The sequence below is a fragment of the Ursus maritimus genome, unplaced genomic scaffold, assembly GCF_017311325.1.
Source record: "Ursus maritimus isolate PB19 unplaced genomic scaffold, ASM1731132v1 scaffold_13, whole genome shotgun sequence".
NCBI classification, from domain to species: domain Eukaryota; kingdom Metazoa; phylum Chordata; class Mammalia; order Carnivora; family Ursidae; genus Ursus; species Ursus maritimus.
Window position 1 is genome coordinate 1306475 of NW_024423675.1, and position 20467 is coordinate 1326941.

Consider the following 20467-nt stretch of genomic DNA (forward strand, 5'->3'; position numbering starts at 1 on the left):
GTTCTCAGCTAGGGGGACAGCGAATAGAGGGCGTGAGGGACAAGCACGCTCTGCAACCAGAATGCATGGGTCCTGATCCTGACTTTGCCACTTACTAAATCTGTGTCCTTGAGGAAATCGCTTCACTTCTCTGTGTCTTGGTTTCCATATCTGTAAAATGGGTTATTGATAGTCTCCATTTTCTAAGTAAGGTAGAGCAGTGTCTGGCACATAGTTACGGGCTCAATAAATTGATAGTCGTGCGAGGCTGATAATGGTTATTAATGCCACCATCATCACTGTTAGGGCTTTAGCAGAGCAGCTCTGATTTTATTTCTGTAGGGGTACGAACTGGAGAGCTCTTATTTTTCTACACAGTATCTCATTTCTAAGCTCTTTGGTCCTTATATTATTGAGAAAGTTAACTTTCTGATCTCACTATTCTTTGTGACTATTTCATGTTAACTTCAGTCAGGGTCAGAATGAGTTCTCTTGATCATCTGACTCTTTTTGGCTGAATCAGTGTTTCTTTTTGTTGTTTTTAAGTATCCAGTCTTCTCCCATGATTCCACCTTAGTTACAGTGAAGGTTGCTTATTACAGAATGGATGTTGGTTTAATCAGTATTATATCTAGGTTATAAAATATGTCAGTTTATGTTGAGCTGAGAATTTTTCCTATCTATGAAATCTGTGAATATTCTTTTTTATAAAGTCACATTATTTGAACAGATATATTAATACAACTTTCTAAAGGGTTGATTTTGATTTAAAAAATTTTCTTTTGCCAATACTACATGCAGCTTATGCAAACATTTTAAAAATTTAATTATAGCCTGGGTAAGGTAGTGAGTTATTTTATTTTCTTTCAATTAGGACTTTGCTGCAGTAAGCAAATTCAGATAGTGTGAAGGAGAAGAGGGAGGGGTGATTACAGTCTTGTTGACTCAGCTGGGAGAACAGAATCCCATCCTCTGGGCTTCCGAAGTGCAAGGCAGTCACCAAAGAGAGGGCCGCTTACTGTTGCGGTGCCAGTAAGTGCTGCGTTTGGCACGTAACACTTCTTACAACGTGCGAGTCAAGACTTTTGTGGACTTCTCCCGAAGCTGTGTTTGCAGGGCCTAGTCACAGAATAGACAACAGAATAGACAACCCTGGACTTCTTGATTTTTCCTGATGATGCAAGTAAAAAAATCAGGTGGAATTTCTGCTTGTTTTAGACTTGTTGAAAATGTCCGTGGAACAAAGCATCAGGAATTTATCAATTAAAAGGGAACAGGGAAGGACCATGCCGGCATCACATGCTTTTTTTCCCCAGCATTTTTTTTTTTTTGACCACATTATGAAAATTTAAAAAAAAAAAAGTGACAGCACTCCTAGAGGACTAATTTCATTTTTTTTTCACCAACAGTCTCATTAGAAATATGTTTAAGTGTTAGGATGCTGTCAGTTTCATGGTGGCAGATACAAGTTTTTCAAAATGCAAATTTGATCTTCGGCAACAAAAGCCGTTGTTTCCCTGCAGTGATGGACTCATTTTATTTACTTTCAGGAAAGTATCCGCCAAATCGCTAAGGCTCAAAAGTCCTAGTTTGTCGGTCAGTTGCTCTTTCAAGTAAAAATGATGTTCTGCTGGGGGAAAAACACTAGTTCAGCTCAAAATTCAATCAGTAAGTGTTTTCCTCAAGAGAACTATGCATTTTAATGTGCAGAAGTATTTTATATGTACTTTCCATCTCATCACACTTATTAAAAAGCTTGTACTTAGAGATCAAGATTTAATAAAATTAATACTTTTACTGCATCATCAAAGATATTCTTAAGTAAAACTGGCTTTTTTGTGAGATATCATTGACACATAACATTATATTGGTTTTAGTTGTACAACATATTGATTCAGTTTATGTATATATTGCAAAAACATCCTTCACCAACCAGTAAAAAAAAATTTTGTGTGTGATGAGAACTTGTAAGATTTACTTTTTTAGCAACTTTCAAATAAACGATGCAGTATTATTAACTATAGTCACCATGCTGTTACATTATATCCCCAAGACTTACTTACCTTGTAACTGGAAGTTTGTACCTTTTGACCCCTGCCAGCCATTTCACCCCTACCCCCACCTCACGCCTATAGCAACTACCAGTCTGTTCTCTGTATTTATGAGATTGGTTTATTTTTCTTATTTTTAGTTTTTTTTAGACCCCACATATAGGTAAGATCATACAATATTTGTCTTTCTCTGACCTGTTTCACTTAACATAACACCCTCAGGTATATCCATGTTGTCACAAGTGGCAGAGTTTCCTTCTTTATTATGGCTGAATAATATTCCATTATATATATATGCCATATTTTCTTTTTTTTCCCCAAGATTTTATTTATTTATTTGACAGGGGGAGGGAGGGAGAGAGAGGGAGCACACAAGCAGGGGGAGCGCAGGCAGAGGGAGAAGCAGGCTCACTGCTGATCAAGGAGCCAGATGTGGGACTCGATCCCAGGACCCTGGGATCATGACCTGAGCTGAAGGCAGATGCTTAACCGACTGAGCCACCCAGGCGTCCCTATGCCCTATTTTCTTGATCTGTTCATCCATCAGTGGTCACTTAGGTTGCGTCCTTGTCTTGACTGTTGTAAAGAATGCTGCAATGAATATGGGGGTGCATATATCTTTTCTAATTATTGTTTTCATTTTCTTTGGATTTATACCCAGAAGTGGAATTGCTAGATCATATGATAGTTCTATTTTTAATATTTTGAGGAATCTTCATACTGTTTTTCACAGTGGCTGTGCCAATTTACTTTTCCCACAAATAGTGCACAAGGGTTTGCTTTTCTCCACATTTTTTGCCGACACTTGTTATCTCTTGTCTTCTTGATACTAACAGGTATAAGGTGATATCTCACTGTGGTTTTAATTTGCCTTTCCCTGATGGTAAGTGGTGTTGAGCACTTTCTTGTGTACCCATTGGCTATTTGTATGTCTTCTTTAGAAAGATGTTATTCAGATCTTTTGCCCATTTGTTGATTGGATTGTTTGGGTTTTTTGTTTGTTTTTTTGTTTTTTGTTTTTGTTTTTGTTTTACTATTTGTATGAGTTCTTTGTGTATTTTGGATATTAACCTCTTATCAGATATATGATTTGCAAATATTTTCTTCCATTCAGCAGGTTGTCTTTTCATTTTGTTGATGGTTTCCTTTGCTGTAGACCTTTTCTGTTTGAAGACCCACTTGTTTATTTTTTGTTCCTGTTGCCTTTGCTTTTGGTATCAAATCCAAAACGTCATCACCAAGCCTCATATCAGGAAACTTACTGTCCTTTGTTTCCTTCTAGAAATTCATGGTTTGGGTCTTAACATTCAAGTCCTTAATCCAGTATGAGTTGATTTTCTGTATGGTTTAAGATAGTGGTCCAGTTTTGTTCTTTCACATGTTGCTGTCCAGTTTTCCCAATAACATTTATTCTAGAACTGTCCTTTCCCCATTGTTTATTCTTGCTTTCTTTGTCATGAATTTGTTGAACATATACGATGGATTTATTTCTGGGTTCTCTGTTCTGTTCTATTGATCTATGTGTCTGTTTTTTTTTTTTTTTTTTTTAAGATTTTATTTATTTATTTGACAGACAGCCAGCGAGAGAGGGAACACGAGCAGGGGGAGTGGGAGAGGAAGAAGCAGGCTCCTAGCAGAGGAGCCTGATGTGGGGCTCGATCCCATAACGCCGGGATCACGCCCTGAGCCGAAGGCAGACGCTTAACGACTGCGCCACCCAGGTGCCCCTATGTGTCTGTTTTTAGGCCAGTATCGTGCTGTTTTGATTATTACAGCTTGGTAATATAGTTTGAAATTAGGAAGCATGATGCCTCCAGCTTTGTTCTTCTTTCTTAAGATTACTTGGCTACTTGGGGTCTTTTATGGCTCCATACAAGTTTTAGAATTGTTATTCTATTTCTTGGAAAAATACCATTGGAATTTTGATAGGGATTGCACTGAATTTGTACATGATTTGGGTAGTATGGACATTTTCACAATATTAATTCTTCTACTCTGTGAACACAAAATATCTTTCTATTTATTTGTGAGGACCAACTGTACAACTAAAACCTCCACCTAGTTGTGAACGAGTTCTTTTAGATAAATGTAAACAGAGTGATTGTTTTAGGTCATCATGAGGAAAAATCAAAAAAACTTCTCCATGCCTCCTCTGTGAGTCCCTGAAAACATAGCTCCAGGGAGGAGTCTAGAGTATCTTCAGTTACAGGATTAAAGACGTTATGTGTTGAAGTTACTTTGAAGAGCAGATGCAGATTTATTTCTGTTTCTTGTTGCTGTTGCACAAATCTAAAGAGGCTTTAAGGACACCATTTTCATATTTGATTTCTAAAACAAAACTAACAAAGAAGGGGAAAAACTCTATGGGGTAGATGAGAAACTTAGTAGAAGGATAGAATTACATGGGGCATGAAGCAAGGGGAAGGGAGATGCTTAAAGAATAGTATGGGTAAAATTAAAACAGGATGCATGTTACATTTGTGAATAAAAAATTTTGTTAGTTGAAATACAGTAATATTTGCTCTTTTTATGAAGTAATTATTTGTCATTTAAAAATTGTTTAGTAAAGCATGTGGTTTGACTACAAGTATCTGAAGACTCAAATGCATTTTTTTTCTCTTCAAGTAACTCGCTCTTGCACTGTACTGATGAACCCATACCACTGCCATTTCTGGTCACATCTCAGGCAGTAAATATAATGGGTGAGAGCTGGGCTCTGGCTTCCAACGGTCTGGGACGGAACCATGATTCTACCCTTCATTAAATTAAATTTAATGCCCATGTCCTTGGGCAATTTACTCACCTTTCAATATCTTTGTTTTCCTGTTTATACTCACCTCTTTTTTACACTTACAAGTATTTAATATGATGCTTAGCACACAGTAAGAATAAATGTTAGTAATTGTTTCAGAGTCAGCATTTAACACCTTATTTTCAGATTACTGTTGTCATATCGGAAATATATTGTTTTTCTTTCAGTGATGTGATTTTTAAGATTTTCTGCACCCTTGGATGTAATTTTTTAAAATCCTAGTATCAAAATAGTTTTCAGAGGAACACCTCACTAATTTTATTATTGAGGAGTGGGAGGATGACAGCAGAACAGAGCTGTGTCAGGGGGTCCACTTCTCAGGAAGGTAATTACACTGCATAGCAAAGAGAAAAAGAATTCCTTTGGGAAAAGTTAGAGCCATTGTATTTCAAAAGATTCATCCATCCAACAAATATTTCTGGAGCACCCTCCGTATGCCAGGACTGTTCTTGGTTTGGGGATCCCAGGCGGAATAGAATTTCTGCTTTCATTGTGCTTACCTTCAGGGGTTGTAGGGAGCAAGTAGGGCTTAAAACACATGATTTTTGTAGTGCAGTTATAAAAATTTTACTGTAAATTCTGTTGTCTTCACAGTCAGATATAATTACCTGTGCTCAAGAAGTAGAAATGATGATAAAGCAGTTAGGAGCGCAACTGGAACTTTTAAAAATGATTGTAAAATCAAAGACAGCTGTCCCAACATCACAAGTCTTTGTAAGTATTTGCCATCAACTTTGACCTTGCGTAAGGGTGAGTATACCTTTGAGTCCTATACAATTGAATCAGAAGTAATTCTAATTGTATTTAATTACTGCAAATAGAATATTTGTTTTATGCAGGTTGATCGTGCTCTCCACGGTTATTTCGTGGTAGTAAGTCAGATGAGGGACTCCCCTTTGCAGGCAGTTGGTACTAGAGGAGATGCGGCTGTGTTTTGTAGTAGCCGTGGTATCGGTACAGGCTGTGGCAGCGGAGTGAATCTATAATGCAGCATTGGAAATGTGTTCACAGTGGCTGGTTAAAAATTGCCTTCAGCAAAGAAGTGGTGTAACTTGTGACCTTTATGAAGAGACAGAGGATAATCACTGTGTTTACCAGGCCTACACGTGTACAGATTTTTTGATTATCTGCACCATCTTACGGGCAAATCTGGTGGCCCCAAGGAGGTGTAAGATGTACGTGCAGTATTTTTTTTGATGTCATGTTAGTCACCACACAGCACATCATTAGTTTCTGATGTAGTGTTCCATGATTCATCGTTTGCTATAACACCCAGTGCACACCGTGCAACACGTGCCCTCCTTACTACCCGTCACTCAGCTAGCCCATCCCCCGCTCCCCTCCCCCCGGAAACCCTCAGTTTGTTTCCCGGAGTCCATAGTCTCTCATGGTTCATCTCCCTCTCTGATGCAGTATTTTTATAGAGCATTTTGAGGCTCTGATAGTTTTCTGTAACCATTCCTAATACTAGGTTTTAAAAACCAGGAAACAAAAGGCTAAGTTGTTTCGCTTATTAGTAGGGCCTGATTAATTTTTTTTATCTTTGTTCTATAAGTCAGTGACCTTTAATATGAATAAAAAACTTCAACTGAATAAAAAGCTTTCACTGAAGCTCACAAGATATACCCTAAGATGTATCTCTAGATTTTCCAGGTTCTTCTGAATCATGATTGAGTCAGATAAATCTAATAGTAATGAGTCATATTTAGCTTTTTTTTAAAAAAAGAAACTATTTCCCCTTGGCCTTTTGAGGCCAAGCATCCATAAATGTTTGCCTTTTTTGGGTAAATTAACTTTATGACAATCACTCCAAGATAAAATGCATTGAAATAAAATGCAAGTTTTTTTCTCATAAATTATGAGTCCAGTTGTTATGTAGATTTTATTGTTTAACCTCAGGAGGCTTTGACTTATCTTCAGGAAGAATTAATTTCTTTACGAACACGAATTTGTTAAGAATACAGTGATCTATAATTTTATTAGACAGTTACATTTGCTTTCTCTTCCTCAGCCCATCTTCATCGCACTTTCCAACCTGTGGACTAGCTTCCAGGATGAAACTGTTTTGATTAGTGTCCTCAGTAATTTAACAACTCACCTTGAACCATTCCTGGGTGCTCATGAACTACTCTTTCCTGAGAAAGTTATGCAGAATCTTCTTGATGGGCTGACTGTGAAAACTGACGTGTGTAGGGTGAAAGAACACCTGGGTAATAGAAATCATCCTTGACTTCCTCTTCCTCTTCAGATTGCCTCTAGAATAAAGTTCCTGTCTTGTTTTAAAATTTTCATGCTCGGGGCACTTGGCAGCCTCAGTCGGAGGAGCATGGGTCCCTGAATCTCAGGGTCGTGAGTTCGAGCCTCACGTTGGGTGTAGAGTTTACTTAAGAAAAAAGAAAAAGTGAAATTTTCATGCTCTATTTTCCTGATAAGGTATTCAGCATCTTTCTTGATTAAAAGAGTACTAATATTCACCAAGGAAATTCGGGAAACAGTAAGTATATCAACTGAGGACCTTACTATCCTGCAATAAACATGCTTAATGTTACTGTCAGTGTTTTAGTTGACAGTGGTGTTCCTTGCCTGTGTGTTTCTATTGTAGTCTCAATGATTTGATTATTGGTTGATTCGTAGTAGAAAAGGGTATTAATCCTTGCCATATTGGTTGCAAGTAAAGCTCTATTTGTGGTATATCTTCCTCAGAGTCAGGCTGAAATTTGTAAATCAATGAATTTTATCCCTGTAAATTTGAGGTTATTTTAGACCCTTTAGGAGACGCATTGATTCTCATGGAAAGGCTGTCTTTATCAACAAACTGCTTTTTACTTTTTTGGTGTCTTCTATCTTAGTTACAGACAACTTGAAGTTCATGACAAGTACCAAAATAGAGTCTGGGTGTTGTTGCCTAAAACGGTTTTTCCAGAGAGTGAAATTAGATAAATGACTCTCTAAATTTCCTTTTCAAATTCGTGGAAAATAAAAATGAAGTGGTTATTTCCATTCTTAAACTATTAGAATAAAAAAAAACCCCTGAAAGCTAAATTAGAGTGACTCAAAAGCATCCTTCCAGTTCACGTTTTTCCTACTCCTTTTATTTTATTAAAATAGCATATCTACACAGATACTACGTGAAGTTGAAAAATGAGGGTCACTTCGACAATAGATAGTTAACTCAACCATGTTGGCAAAACAATTTCCTTCTTAGGGTTAATGTGTTTCTCCCCATATGCCACAACTTTATATTCAATAGGAAACTACCACGTTACCGATCCCAGTGAACTGGGAGACCTAATATTCTTCTAAAATAATTTAATTAACACTTGCCACATGTCATCACTGTTTTGAGGCTTTCAGGCATATCAGGAAGAAAGAAGGAAGGTTTATTTTCCCCAACATTTACATTCACTTCTAGCTGTGGCCACAGGGGGCATCTGTGGTATCTGGTGTTTTGATACAGAGCCCGAGCCCAGAAGCGTAGTAGGATTGCAAAAGCTAAGACCCTTGGGGATCAGTATTTTATAAAATACGTGTTTTTGTTTGGAGAAAAAAAATTTAGACAAAGTGTTTATCACATGTAAATAAGTAAACCAACCACCATTAGGAAGAACTTTTTAAAGTGTAAACAGCAAAAATTGTACACCTTGTTATCAAAAGTAAGTTACTGAGAGATATTTCCTTGAATCTTTCTGCTCAGAACATTCTCTGGTGTCTCACGAAGAATTGTCCTCGTATATGAGCACTTGGCCACCTAGTATGTTACGAAAAGCTCTGCTATCTTGAGTTGATCTATCTCTACTTTAGTCACAGAGCAGCCAGTCTTTTCTGCTCATTTCCTTGGGTTGTTTACTCTTCTCGTTGGTTAAAGTTTTTCTTGTCCTCCTCTTTCATTTTAGAAGATAGAGTACATCTGGTGGATTTCAGAAAACAAGAATGGCTTTTCCCAGAAACAACAGCAAATTTTGATAAGTTGTTAATTCAGTATCGGGGATTTTGTGCTTACACATTTGCTACAACAGATGGTCTTCTCCTTCCAGGTATATTGTTGGGAACAACCTTACTTGGACTTCCCCATTTTTCCTTTGAATAAAGCGCTACGTTGTCACTTACTCACTTTTTTTTTTTTTTTTTACTTATTCATTTTTTAAAATTTTATGGGATCTGAGACGCCTGGGTGGCTCAGTCAGTTAAGCGTCTGCCTTCAGCTCAGGTCATGATCCCAGGGTCCTGGGATCTAGTCCCGCATTGGGCTCCCTGCTCAGTGGGGAGCCTGATTTTCCCTCTGCCTGCTGCTCCCCCTGCTTGTGCCTTCTCTCTCTCTCTGTCAAATAGATAAATAAAATAAAATCTTTAAAAAATACTAATAATAATAAAAATTAAAAATAAATAAAATTTTATGGGATCTGATAGTGAGCTAGGAAAGGAGCCACAAAGATGATCCAGACCATCTTCATCTTCAAGTACTCACAGAATAATCTGGTAGACTGATATAACCAAGAAATTATGCTACAAATGATAAGTGATGGAATGTGTATGTAATGAAATATGGATGCCACGGTATCATAAGAAGATGGATGACTCATATGCCCAATGAAGGATTCCAGAAATTCACATGGCATTACTAAAATATATCATCTTCCAAAGTAATTACTTGAAAGAGCAACACTAATTTGGCTGGTTATGTTTATTAAACAATATGCTGTCACTTCATGGTTATAGTCCATTAACATAAATCAGGATTTCTGGATAAGTCAGATCTAAGGAAATGGCCAGTATTTTATCAAGTGAAATCTCTCTATGTTGTATGTATTACAAAAGTTTCCCTAAAACAAAGAGTAAACCAGAAATTATTATCCAAGAATTGGAAATAAGTCAGGGGTAGAATGAAAAGAGTGACAACATTATTTATTTATTTATTTATTTATTTATTTATTTATGAGAGAGAGAGAGAGAGAGAGAGCACGAGCAGGGGGAGGGGCAGAGGGAGAAGCAGACTCCCCACTGAGCAGGGAGCCTGATGCGGGGCTCGATCCCAGGACCCTGAGATCATGACCCGAACCAAAGACAGTTGCTTAACCGACCGAACCACCCAGGCATCCCTGACAAAATTATTTCTAATTTACCTTACACCATTAACCTCTTCCTTGTGTTTGTTCTTTACTATTTCTTTTGTTATATTTCATAGTTGGTATTACTTTTTTATTAGAAAGAATTATTAGAATTGTGTGCGTATACAGGCTAGAGAACACACAAACAGACTCATTTTTTATGGTATTAGATTTTTCATAATGGGAGTAACAGAAGGTTTACCATAGGGAGCTAAGAGAACAGTATTCAGAGGCCCCGTGAGGATCACTGATACTGGGGAGGAAATAGTCGAGAGCCGTGAAGAAGTAAAACATGACAGAATATAGATGGTTTCTTTCTTTCCTTTTCTTTTCTTATCTTCTTTTCTCTTTTCCTTTCCTTTCTCCTTACTTCCATCCATCCACCCATGCATCCCAAATAAGAAGGGAAGGGAGTCACGAGAGACACAAACACAGAGAATCATGGCCGTGGGGCCATGACAGGTAGCATGATGTAGCTGGAAAAGCTATGGGCTAAGATTCAGGAGAGCCTGGTTTCTCGTCTAGGTCTGTTTGGCCCTTTCCAGCTTCCACTAACTAGGATTCTAATAAAAAAAGAGAATTAGGAAATTAGAAGGGCTTGTGGGGCTCTTGAGTTTCAGAATCCTCTCTGAATACGCTAGTCCTAATTACTTTGTCTACCACATTGTTTCTATTTGCTACATTACTTTTCCGGGTAGCAGCCACCTGCACTGCCTCAGAGGAATTCTGTAGGACTTCCTTCCTTCTGTTCAGACTGCAGACTACATGGCTTAAATCCCAAGGTGACACTGTGCCTTACCAGTTAGGGTCCTTTTCAGATGACGTCACTGACTTCATTGCCAACCAATCTCCCTTGCTCACTACTCCAGCCCCACTGGCCGCCTTGCTCTTCGTGAACATTCCAAACACATTTTCACCTTCAGAACCTTTGCCGTGCTATTCGCTCTACTTGGAAAACTCTATCCCCCACACAGCTACGTACCTTGCTCCTTCATTTCGTTCAGTCTTCCTAGATCACCCAATTTAAAGTATCAACCTCACCCTCTTTCTTTTACTATGTGTTTAGCTGGCTTTATGTCTAATTTTTTTTCCTGCAGTACTCTCTGGCCGATGGTGTATTTGTTGATTTACTGAGACCAGGAACTTTGTTTTCTTTTATATTCTTAGTGCCAGGAATAGGGCCAATAAATTTTGTTGAACAAGTGAAAAAATAAGTAAGACAGTATTACTATTTCTCACCAACTATGTGGATATTTAATAATCCATATTTCAGGGGCACCTGGGTGGCACAGCGGTTAAGCGTCTGCCTTCGGCTCAGGGCGTGATCCCGGCGTGATCGGATCTAGCCCCACATCAGGCTCTTCCACTATGAGCCTGGTTCTTCCTCTCCCACTCCCCCTGCTTGTGTTCCCTCTCTCGCTGGCTGTCTCTATCTCTGTCGAATAAATAAAATCTTAAAAAAAAAAAATAATCCATATTTCATGTAGTATCTGTTCACAGTGGGAAATACTTTCTAACATAGAAACTTGTATTGGGGGTGCCTGGCTGCCTCGATCAGTGGAGCATGCTCTTGATTTTGGGGTTGTGAGTTCAAACCCCATGTTGGATGTAGAGATTACTTAAAAATAAAAAATCTTAAAAAAAAAAAGAAGACGACGAAACCTATATTTTGGAAAAGATGTCCCATCTTTATAGTTTTTATAGAATTATTTTTAAAACAATGCTTGTAATAGTTTAGTTAAAGGAGATTTAAAAAAACCAGATGACAAGTGGTTCTCATAAAAGATTTTCAAACACCTTATATCTGGATAGTAAATTTTTATATAACCCATACTTTAAAATTAATTTAATATGAATTTCACATAAAATCTAATTTAATAAAATGTATAATTTAATAATGCAAATTGTACCATTTTAGCAAAATGAAAACGTACATCGTATGTTAAATACGCAGTATATAGGGGTTGGTTTTATGCATGTATTACAAACATAGAATCACTTAATATTTCATGCCTAATTCATTTCCTTTTCTTAATTTTCAGGAAATCCAGCAATTGGGATTTTGAAATATAAAGAAAAGTATTACACTTTCAATACCAGAGATGCTGCATATTTATTTGCAGAAAATCCTGAAAATTATATTGATTTAATTAGAGAAAAGGCCAAAAAAAATGCAGAATTAATTCAGCTCCTGGAACTTCATCAACAGTTTGAAACCCTCATTCCATATTCTCAGGTAAGCAGAGTCGGTATTTTAAGAATATATGAGTTTTAAAAGTATAGTTAATTAAAAAGTTAGACTTTGTTGTAGAATGGTTCCTAAGTGCAAGCAGAGACAGGATCCGAAGAGGGCCTTTAATGCTCTCAGAGATTCACCCCTGAAGAGGGACACTGATGAGATCCCTAAAGAATAATGAAAACAAGCTAAGGAGTCAAATTGATGAATGAGACTGGAAAACTCTGGAAGAGAAATACTACATTTAGATAAATAATTGAAACTGTAGTATTTCCTTATCTAAAATTAAAGGAGCTTAGCACAGATAACACAGGTGATAACTTAGAGCTGTCAGGTCTGTGTCTGTCTCGGCCCTGGCACCATAGTGCTTTCATTACTATTGCTTTCTTTTTTTTTTTTTATTTTTTTTTTATTTTTATTTTTTTATTTTTAAAGATTTTATTTATTTATTCAACAGAGATAGAGACAGCCAGCGAGAGAGGGAACACAAGCAGGGGGAGTGGGAGAGGAAGAAGCAGGCTCATAGCGGAAGAGCCTGATGTGGGGCTCGATCCCAGATCGCTGGGATCACGCCCTGAGCCGAAGGCAGGCGCTTAACCGCTGTGCCACCCAGGCGCCCCTCATTACTATTGCTTTCTAGTGTGTTTTATTACCTGATAGGGCAAGCTCTTTCCTCTCCCTTTTACTTTTTCAAAATTGTCTCAGATAGTCATGCATTAATCAAATAATTTATATATTTATTATATTGCATTGTCCCATCCATAAGAAGTACCCTTTACTTAGTTTTTTTTTAATAATTAGTAGTTTCATTAATTATGTCTTAATAAAACATATTGGTTTTAGTTATATTTTTTATTCTGCCTACTTCTAAAACTGTATGTGGTCCCCGCAGGGACTGGGAATGATGATAATAATACATGGTTTTCAGTATGAGGACACTTAGTATGGTGACACCTCCACTGAATGAACAATTCTCACACAGAATGGGTTTGTTTCTAGGCTCTCACTTGCGTTCCACTGGCCTAGGCTCTCCCAGTTTTATATTTTTTATTCTTTTGTGCTGTCTTTTCACAAATGACAGTTTTTCAATTTAATATGTATTTTATTAATCTTTTTTCTTTCCTGTCTTCAACATTTGTGTCTTGTTTAAGAAATCCTCAAGTATCATAGATCACAAAAATATTCTCCTACATCCTACATTGTTTTGCAAAAAAGATGGATTTACCTTTCACACCCAAGTCTTTAATTGACTTGGATTTGAATTTTGTGTCTAGGGGGAGGTGAAGATCTAATTTTAATTTTTTTCCATTTGAGTAGTGAATTGTCCCAGACCATTTGTTCAATACTCTGTCTCTTCCCCACATCTACAGTGTCTTATATGCACAGGCTTAATTTTTAGGCTATTTAATTTTTCAGTTTAAAAAAATTCCTGTACCTACACCTTACTAGAGCCTTATAATAAGTTTTGATACTTGTAGACTAAATTCCCCCAGCCTTTCCTCTCTAAAGAATCTTGGCTATACTTGACTCTTGACTTTCCATTATACATTTGAGAATTACATTGTCAAGTTCCATAAAAAACCTTGAAGGAATTAGGAACTTGCATGTCTATAGACAAGAATTATTTGGCTTTGCTACCATTTATTTATAACTTACAGACTTGTAAGATACCTCAAAGACAGTGAAAGACTAGAATCAGATCCTCAGAAAGGTGTGCTATATGTAGATAATGCATCGTTTCCCACTAAAGAACAATTTCTCCCCATTTATTTAGTCTTCTTTTTCTCTTTCTGTATCTTTAACACCCAGCTCTTCTTCAGTGACCTTCATATTTCAAAGCTGTGGTCCTTATAATTATTTACTAGCCATTTCCTTGAATTGTGTAATATTGCTAATCATCTCGAAGCATGTTTTTATCTATCCAGCTTTATCATAACATCATTTTGAAGGCAAAAATTGTATTTTATGTTAAATGGTAGAGCAATCAGTGATTATCTGTTGCTTGATTTGGAATAAGAAGTTTGTTTTTTTTTTTAAAGATTTTATTTATTTATCTGACAGAGATAGAGACAGCCAGCGAGAGGGGGAACACAAGCAGGGGGAGTGGGAGAGGAAGAAGCAGGCTCACAGCGGAGGAGCCTGATGTGGGGCTCGATCCCATAACGCCGGGATCACGCCCTGAGCCGAAGGCAGACGCTTAACCGCTGTGCCACCCAGGCGCCCCAAGAAGTTTTTTTTTTTAAGATCTTATTTTTTTTTAAGATTTCATTTATTTATTTGAGAGAGTGAGAGAAAGCATGAGTGGGGGGGAGAGGCAGATGGGGAGGGAGAGGCAGACTCCCTGATGAGCAGGGAGCCTGATGTGGGGCTTGATCCAGGACCCTGTGGTCATGACCCGAGCTGAAGGCAGATGCTTAATTGACTGAGCCACCCAGGCACCCCTTGGAGTAAGAAGTTAATCTTGAATAGATAAAGGAGATGTGGTTATATATATATAACATATAATATATATAATGGAATATTACTCATCCATAAAACAAGGAAATCTTGCCATTGCAACAACATGGTTGGATCAAGAGGATATAATGCTAAGTGAAATAAGTCACTCAGAGAAAGACAAATGATTTCATTCATGTGTCGAGTTTAAGAGACAAAAACAAATGGACAAAGAAAAAGAGACAGACTCTTAAATATAGAGCACACACTGGTGGTTATCAGAGGAGAGGTGGGCGGGGGGATGGGTGAAATAGGTGAAGGGGCTCAAGAGTGCACTTATGGTGATTAGCCCTGAGTCAGGTACAAAATTGTTGAGTCACTGTGTTGTACACCTGAAACTAATATGACACTGCTAGTTATACTAGATACAAAAAGAGAGAAGCTGTCTTCTCTCCCTTCTCTTCACTATGATCTGAGTTCCTTAAACTTCTACCACCCTCTCCAGCAATTTCATATCCAGCATAATCCTATCTTGTTTAGCCTGGAGTTAATGTTTAATATTTTAATAGTGAGGTTGTGAGTGCTGCAGCAGAAAAAGTATCCAATTAAACAAAACCACCTTGGATAATATGCCGTGTATGCACAGTCTGGGTTTAAGATATATCTTAGGGGCTTCTGGCCAGCTTAGTCGGTAGAACACGCGACTCTCTTCTCGGCATCATGAGGTCAAGCCTCACCTTGGGTGTAGAGATGATAAATAAATGAACTTTAAAAATCCCATCATCCACTATCATTAAAAAAAGATATATTCTAAAGATGTTTTGGTACTTTAAACAAACGTGATTCGTATTCAATATTTAATGGTTATTTTAAACTTCTGTCAGTTTTCAACAAAGTATTCACTTATGCTACCAAATGTGAGAGGGGCATTTGACTTAGGAATGAGTGATGTTATGTTTTCCCCTTCCAAAATATACCTCCCATATTAAGTTCACAAAGTCATGTACAAAGAAAGCCATAAAGCCCAGGAAAGCTACCACATTTATCTCACTACTACAAGCTTATTTTCTCTGCTGTCTTTATGAGTATATTCCATGTTCAAAAATTCTTGTTTTTCTAACATTTTTGTCAGTTTAGCTAACTATTTTTAGTTACCCTAAATAATGCTTATTTTTAATAAGTACTAATTATAAAAACTTCATTTCTTTAGATGAAGGATGTTGACAAACATATAAAACCAATTACAAAGTGTGAAAGTAGCACACAGACGGATACGCACATATTGCCACCAACAATTGTGAGAGCATATGAGTGGAACGAATGGGAATTAAGAAGAAAAGCTATAAAATTGGTTTGTAACAATGTTTTCTAAAATTATTTGTAGGTTGGGGATTTTTTTTCTTTAGCTAAGATAGCAGAAGAGATGATTTTTTGTATATATGTTACATTCAGCCGCATATGAAAACAGAATTAGTCCCGCAAGTCACAGGTCCAAGGCATAGGACGAAAAGGGACAGTTTTGGTCTGGGCAGGGTGGGTCTCTCAAAGGCGGTTGTTGTGATTGGATGGCAAAGGATGTTCTAGATCCACTGAATCAAGTTCTAGAAAGTCGGCATGCAGCTCAACAATTTGTACCAGCGTCTCTGGCCTCTGGCATTCCTCACGTTTGCTCCTGTGGCTTCCATGGGTGTACAAGCTGGCTGTTGACTTGGACCTTGGCCTCATCTTTCTCGCTTCTGCCTCCATGTCACTTCTCCCTCCACTTGGCTCCCTTGGTGTGGGGGTTTCCAAGAAGATGGCGCTAAGGCCGAGAGCTATAGGTTGGGGGAACTTTAATGTATTGTTACACAGAGACTTAGTAATTTAAATTATTTATATAAACTAATAAGTTATATACAGAGTTCTTTGCATATTAATTTGCCAGCTTTACCTTGTAAGATTGTCTTCTAATTTTAAGCATATACGGAAGAATGAAACCATATTCTCAAATTATACCATCCAATAACTAGAACAATGGTAGTTGCTCGCTCTCTCTTTCTATATCCATCTATTGTGATACTCTGTGAGGTTCTAGTATTTAAAGCACTCTCAGCTTCCTCTAATCATTGAAAGTATACCCTTTTTTGGATTTTTTTTTTTTTTTTTTGAGGAGCAGGATATTACCTCTGTGATATCCCAGATAGTGTCCCCTCTTGTTGTCAACATCTTCTCTACAGGCACTGAGCTCTCTTGTCCTTCTGATTCTCAGTCACTTTAATCATAAGAGGTGCTTGTCCTCACAGCATGACTTTGAAACTCTCATCCGTGTCTGACTCAGTGGAATTCCTCCCCCTCACTCTTTTTACAGTACCTCGTCATTTTAAACAAGTATTTAGAGTATGAAAGAAATAAACTCTTTAATATTTTCAGCCTTTTCTTAGTATATTTTGTCCATCTCTTCAACTGAAATCAGGTATGGAAATAAACAAAGTCTACCCAAACAAGAACAGAGGCTATTTATTCAAAGTTTGCTACAACAAGGGAGTCAATCACCATCAGTTGTAGTTGGCAGAAACGCCAAAGCAGGCAGGAGAAGTGGGAGAGCTTGATAGTGAAAGAAAGGGGAAGGTGTCAGGCATTTTCTGATTGGAGGTTGTTGACATGGGGAAGCTGGAGGTAGGCTAACTCAAAGTGGGGGATCTTATGTGATTGGTTTGGTGGGCCTCATTGGCTTTCTCTGGTTGGTCCTTAGTTGAAAGGTGGGGGCAGCAGAAAAATAGGGAAGCTGACCAACTCCTGCTTGTTCTGGGCTGATAGCTACGGCTACAGATGTTGTGGGTCAGAGTTCTATTGTCATTAATGTCTAGTCTTTGTCCGTTTGTATATTCAGTGTTTCATAGCCTTTTCACCAACCTTGATATTTTTCTTGCCACCCTTTCTGGTGGCAGCTTTTCAACCCCTTGATTTCCTGGGATGAGGAAGGATTAGCTTCCTGGTATATCTTCCACATCCTTTTGTTCCATTACCATTCCTATCAGTTACTCTTCTGTAGTTCATGAAGCTCCATCCCCATGTTCTTTTCTGTTATCTACTAAACTCACTCGAGCCCGTCGGATGGATATACACTAGGTAACAGAGCTGTCACTACTTTGTTCTTCTGAAGCCAGTCGTCTAGCAAGTAACACTGATACGCTAAAAATAGGTCAGTACCTTTTGGTCAGTGGTATAACAGAAGTGAAATAAAAGTTGACTGAGGTATAAATAGGTAAAGGAGAAGAGGGGAATGTTGGCTGGACAGGATATGAGAGGTAGAGGTGCCAACATAGGTCTGGACGGGAAATGTTCAGAGAATGGAGTATTCGGTGGAGCTGCGCTGCATATTGACTGACCCCTCTCTTCTCATTCCTCAACCTCCACTTCATTCTGATTCCCGCCAGAGACCCAGTTATCCTCTAGAGTTGCATCATGTTGAATGCCAGCTCCCCATGTATTACTGGTGCGACCTGCCGATAGGACAGAACTGAGCGTATTGCTTAAAGCTGTCGGAGGAACCAGCACCTCATTAGAGCCTTGGCAGTCTCTTGGGGGGGGGACAGCAAGGCCAGAACTGACTGAGAATGCGAAGTATGGTGCGAGGCAGGCCTTTGAGTGCCAAGGGTAGGTCAGGGGATGGGATGAAGGCTGGAACTGGCTTGGGTAAAGATCATGAAAAAGGAGCCCAGCACTGATGGTAAAGATTAATGGGGCAGGGGTACAAAGAATGTTAGGGCTTAGTCTCTGTGTCGATGCTCAGGACTGAAGGTGCGTCTTTGAGGATGTTCTGTAGTGAACAGTCAAGTTATTTGCTTTTGTAGGGGTCTCTCGGAATGGTCAAATCATGGTAACGAGGATAACGGAATAGCGAAGTCGTATTAATGTAGACAATAAACTCAGTGTGCGGGAAGTAGTTTCAGTTCTCACTCATCCACAGTGTCTGAAAATCTGGAATGTTTCCTCTCATTCCAGGTCTCTACTTTTTAACTCACAGGCTCTAATGCTTCTGAGTTTTTTTCTTAGAGTTCCTTATTACTTCAGTAAATTCTAGTCTCCTTTTTATAAACACCTCTTTGCTTCCCAGCCTGAGTAATCTGTTTAACTTTCATGTTTACTAGTAATCCATAAAAAGAGCAAGCAAGATGTAGGATACTGTAAAATATCACCTGAAGACATCAGAACTTTTTATATTAAAAGTCTTGGGTGAAGTCCATTTAAAAAAGACAAAGGAAATCTTAGATTTTTGTCTTTTAAAACAATAAACCAAGTATGGTGGGAAAATCCAAATGGTATGAATCTCAAAATATAATAATAAAGGGATTAGAAGAATATATTAATAAATAATTGAGCTTGCTGTTAAGTTTGAATCTGTATGTTCTTTCTTTGGGTCCTTTTTTAACCTTTTATGTATTTTCCTACATCTTGGCAAGGATATTTATTATGTTCTAGTTTTTCTAACGTTTTAATGTTTTGTAGAAAAATGCTGTGTTGTAGGGCTGATTTCTTTGTAGATTGAGAAAAAAAATTAGGCTGATATTATTTGTTCTTTAGAGATGGGTTAATTCCCGTGTATTCTCTTTCTTTTTAGGCCAATTTGCGTCGGAAAGCTACTCACTCAGTACAAACTGATCTCAGTCACATGAGAAGAGAAAATTGTTCACAGGTGTACCCACCCAAGGACGCTAGCACGCAGTCTAAGAGAGAAGGCGGCAGCCGGGTGCCCAGGCCCCAGATTTACATAGCTGGTCTCTGTGGGGGACAGGGTAAAGTCACCTCTGGGGTCAAGGTGAACTTAACTAGAGCTGTTGATGAGACCTAGTTAGAGACTGAATTTTTGAAGTAGATCTCACCAAGTTATGAGTAGTGGCAAATATTGACAAGTATCTTTGCATCCCTGACAATTAGTTAATTTTGTGGGGCTGTCACATTCATGGGTTGTGTGAATGTTTTCTGGATTCTCATGTATATTTACTGTCAACCTGCTACAAAAAACTAAAAGTTGTTCTCTAGAAAACATTTTGTATTCTATTAAAATTGAAAAGTAAAACTCTGTCCACTCAGCTTTTATTTGTCAGAAAAAGTTTGGCAGCATTAAAGGCTGAAATTATCATGCTCTTTAGATATTAATATATTTATAAGATTATGACTGAAATAGAAGCTTATTTATTTCTAAAATCATATTTAATGTTAAATATTAATATTTTAAAGTCTAGTCAATCTTTTCAGCCTCATTAGCTATTAAATGTTAACATAGATTAAACTGATATATAATAAGACCTCATTAATTTGGAATAATTAGAGCAGAGGTCCACATGAATTTTAAAAATCTGGAAATTTGACGTCAAACCTGGATTTCTGGCCCCTTGAAAAAGAATCAGAGTATCTGGCAGTCCTTGGCTAGCATTCCCGTGAGTAGTAGCTGCGCTCTTCCATAAGACAGGCACTTCCAGCCCCCGTTGCTGCTGCCTTTATCTGCCTCATCCCCATTGGCGGTTGTATTCAGGGCCCATGTGAATTACTGATAGCTGAATTGTAGGGCTGTAGTTTTATTATTGTCTCAACATACTTCTAACACCAGCTCCGAGAAAATAAAGACTCCCAGGAGGAGGGACTGTGAAATATGCTTTAATGACGGGGGATCATTTATATTTAGTGCATTTTTTCCTGCCTTGGTGACTTTTATTAAGGTGTTTATATAATTTTTTTTCTATGTAGGTTAAATGTTATTTATAATATGAATATGTTTCAAAATCCATTTTCTACATATATCATACAGGTAAACTTCAAACAGACCTACTTCTCAGTGCTTATGATTTTCATACCTGTAGTTTAAAAA

The 20467-nt window shown here is 37.8% G+C and overlaps 1 protein-coding gene across 4 annotated transcripts in view; it reads left to right on the forward strand.

Moving 5' to 3' along the window:
- CFAP206 (cilia and flagella associated protein 206) overlaps positions 1–19674 on the forward strand; it is a 30958-nt gene extending 11284 nt beyond the window's left edge. For all 4 annotated transcript variants that reach the window (XM_008687400.2, XM_008687421.2, XM_008687406.2 and 1 more), the window contains exons 8-13: positions 5437–5556; positions 6854–7052; positions 8736–8876; positions 11990–12183; positions 15830–15970; positions 19220–19674. In XM_008687400.2, coding sequence (XP_008685622.1) covers positions 5437–5556; positions 6854–7052; positions 8736–8876; positions 11990–12183; positions 15830–15970; positions 19220–19450 — 1026 coding nt within the window. In that variant the 3' untranslated portion in view covers positions 19451–19674. The remainder of the gene's footprint in view (positions 1–5436; positions 5557–6853; positions 7053–8735; positions 8877–11989; positions 12184–15829; positions 15971–19219) is intronic.
- The last annotated feature ends 793 nt before the right edge of the window (positions 19675–20467 follow it).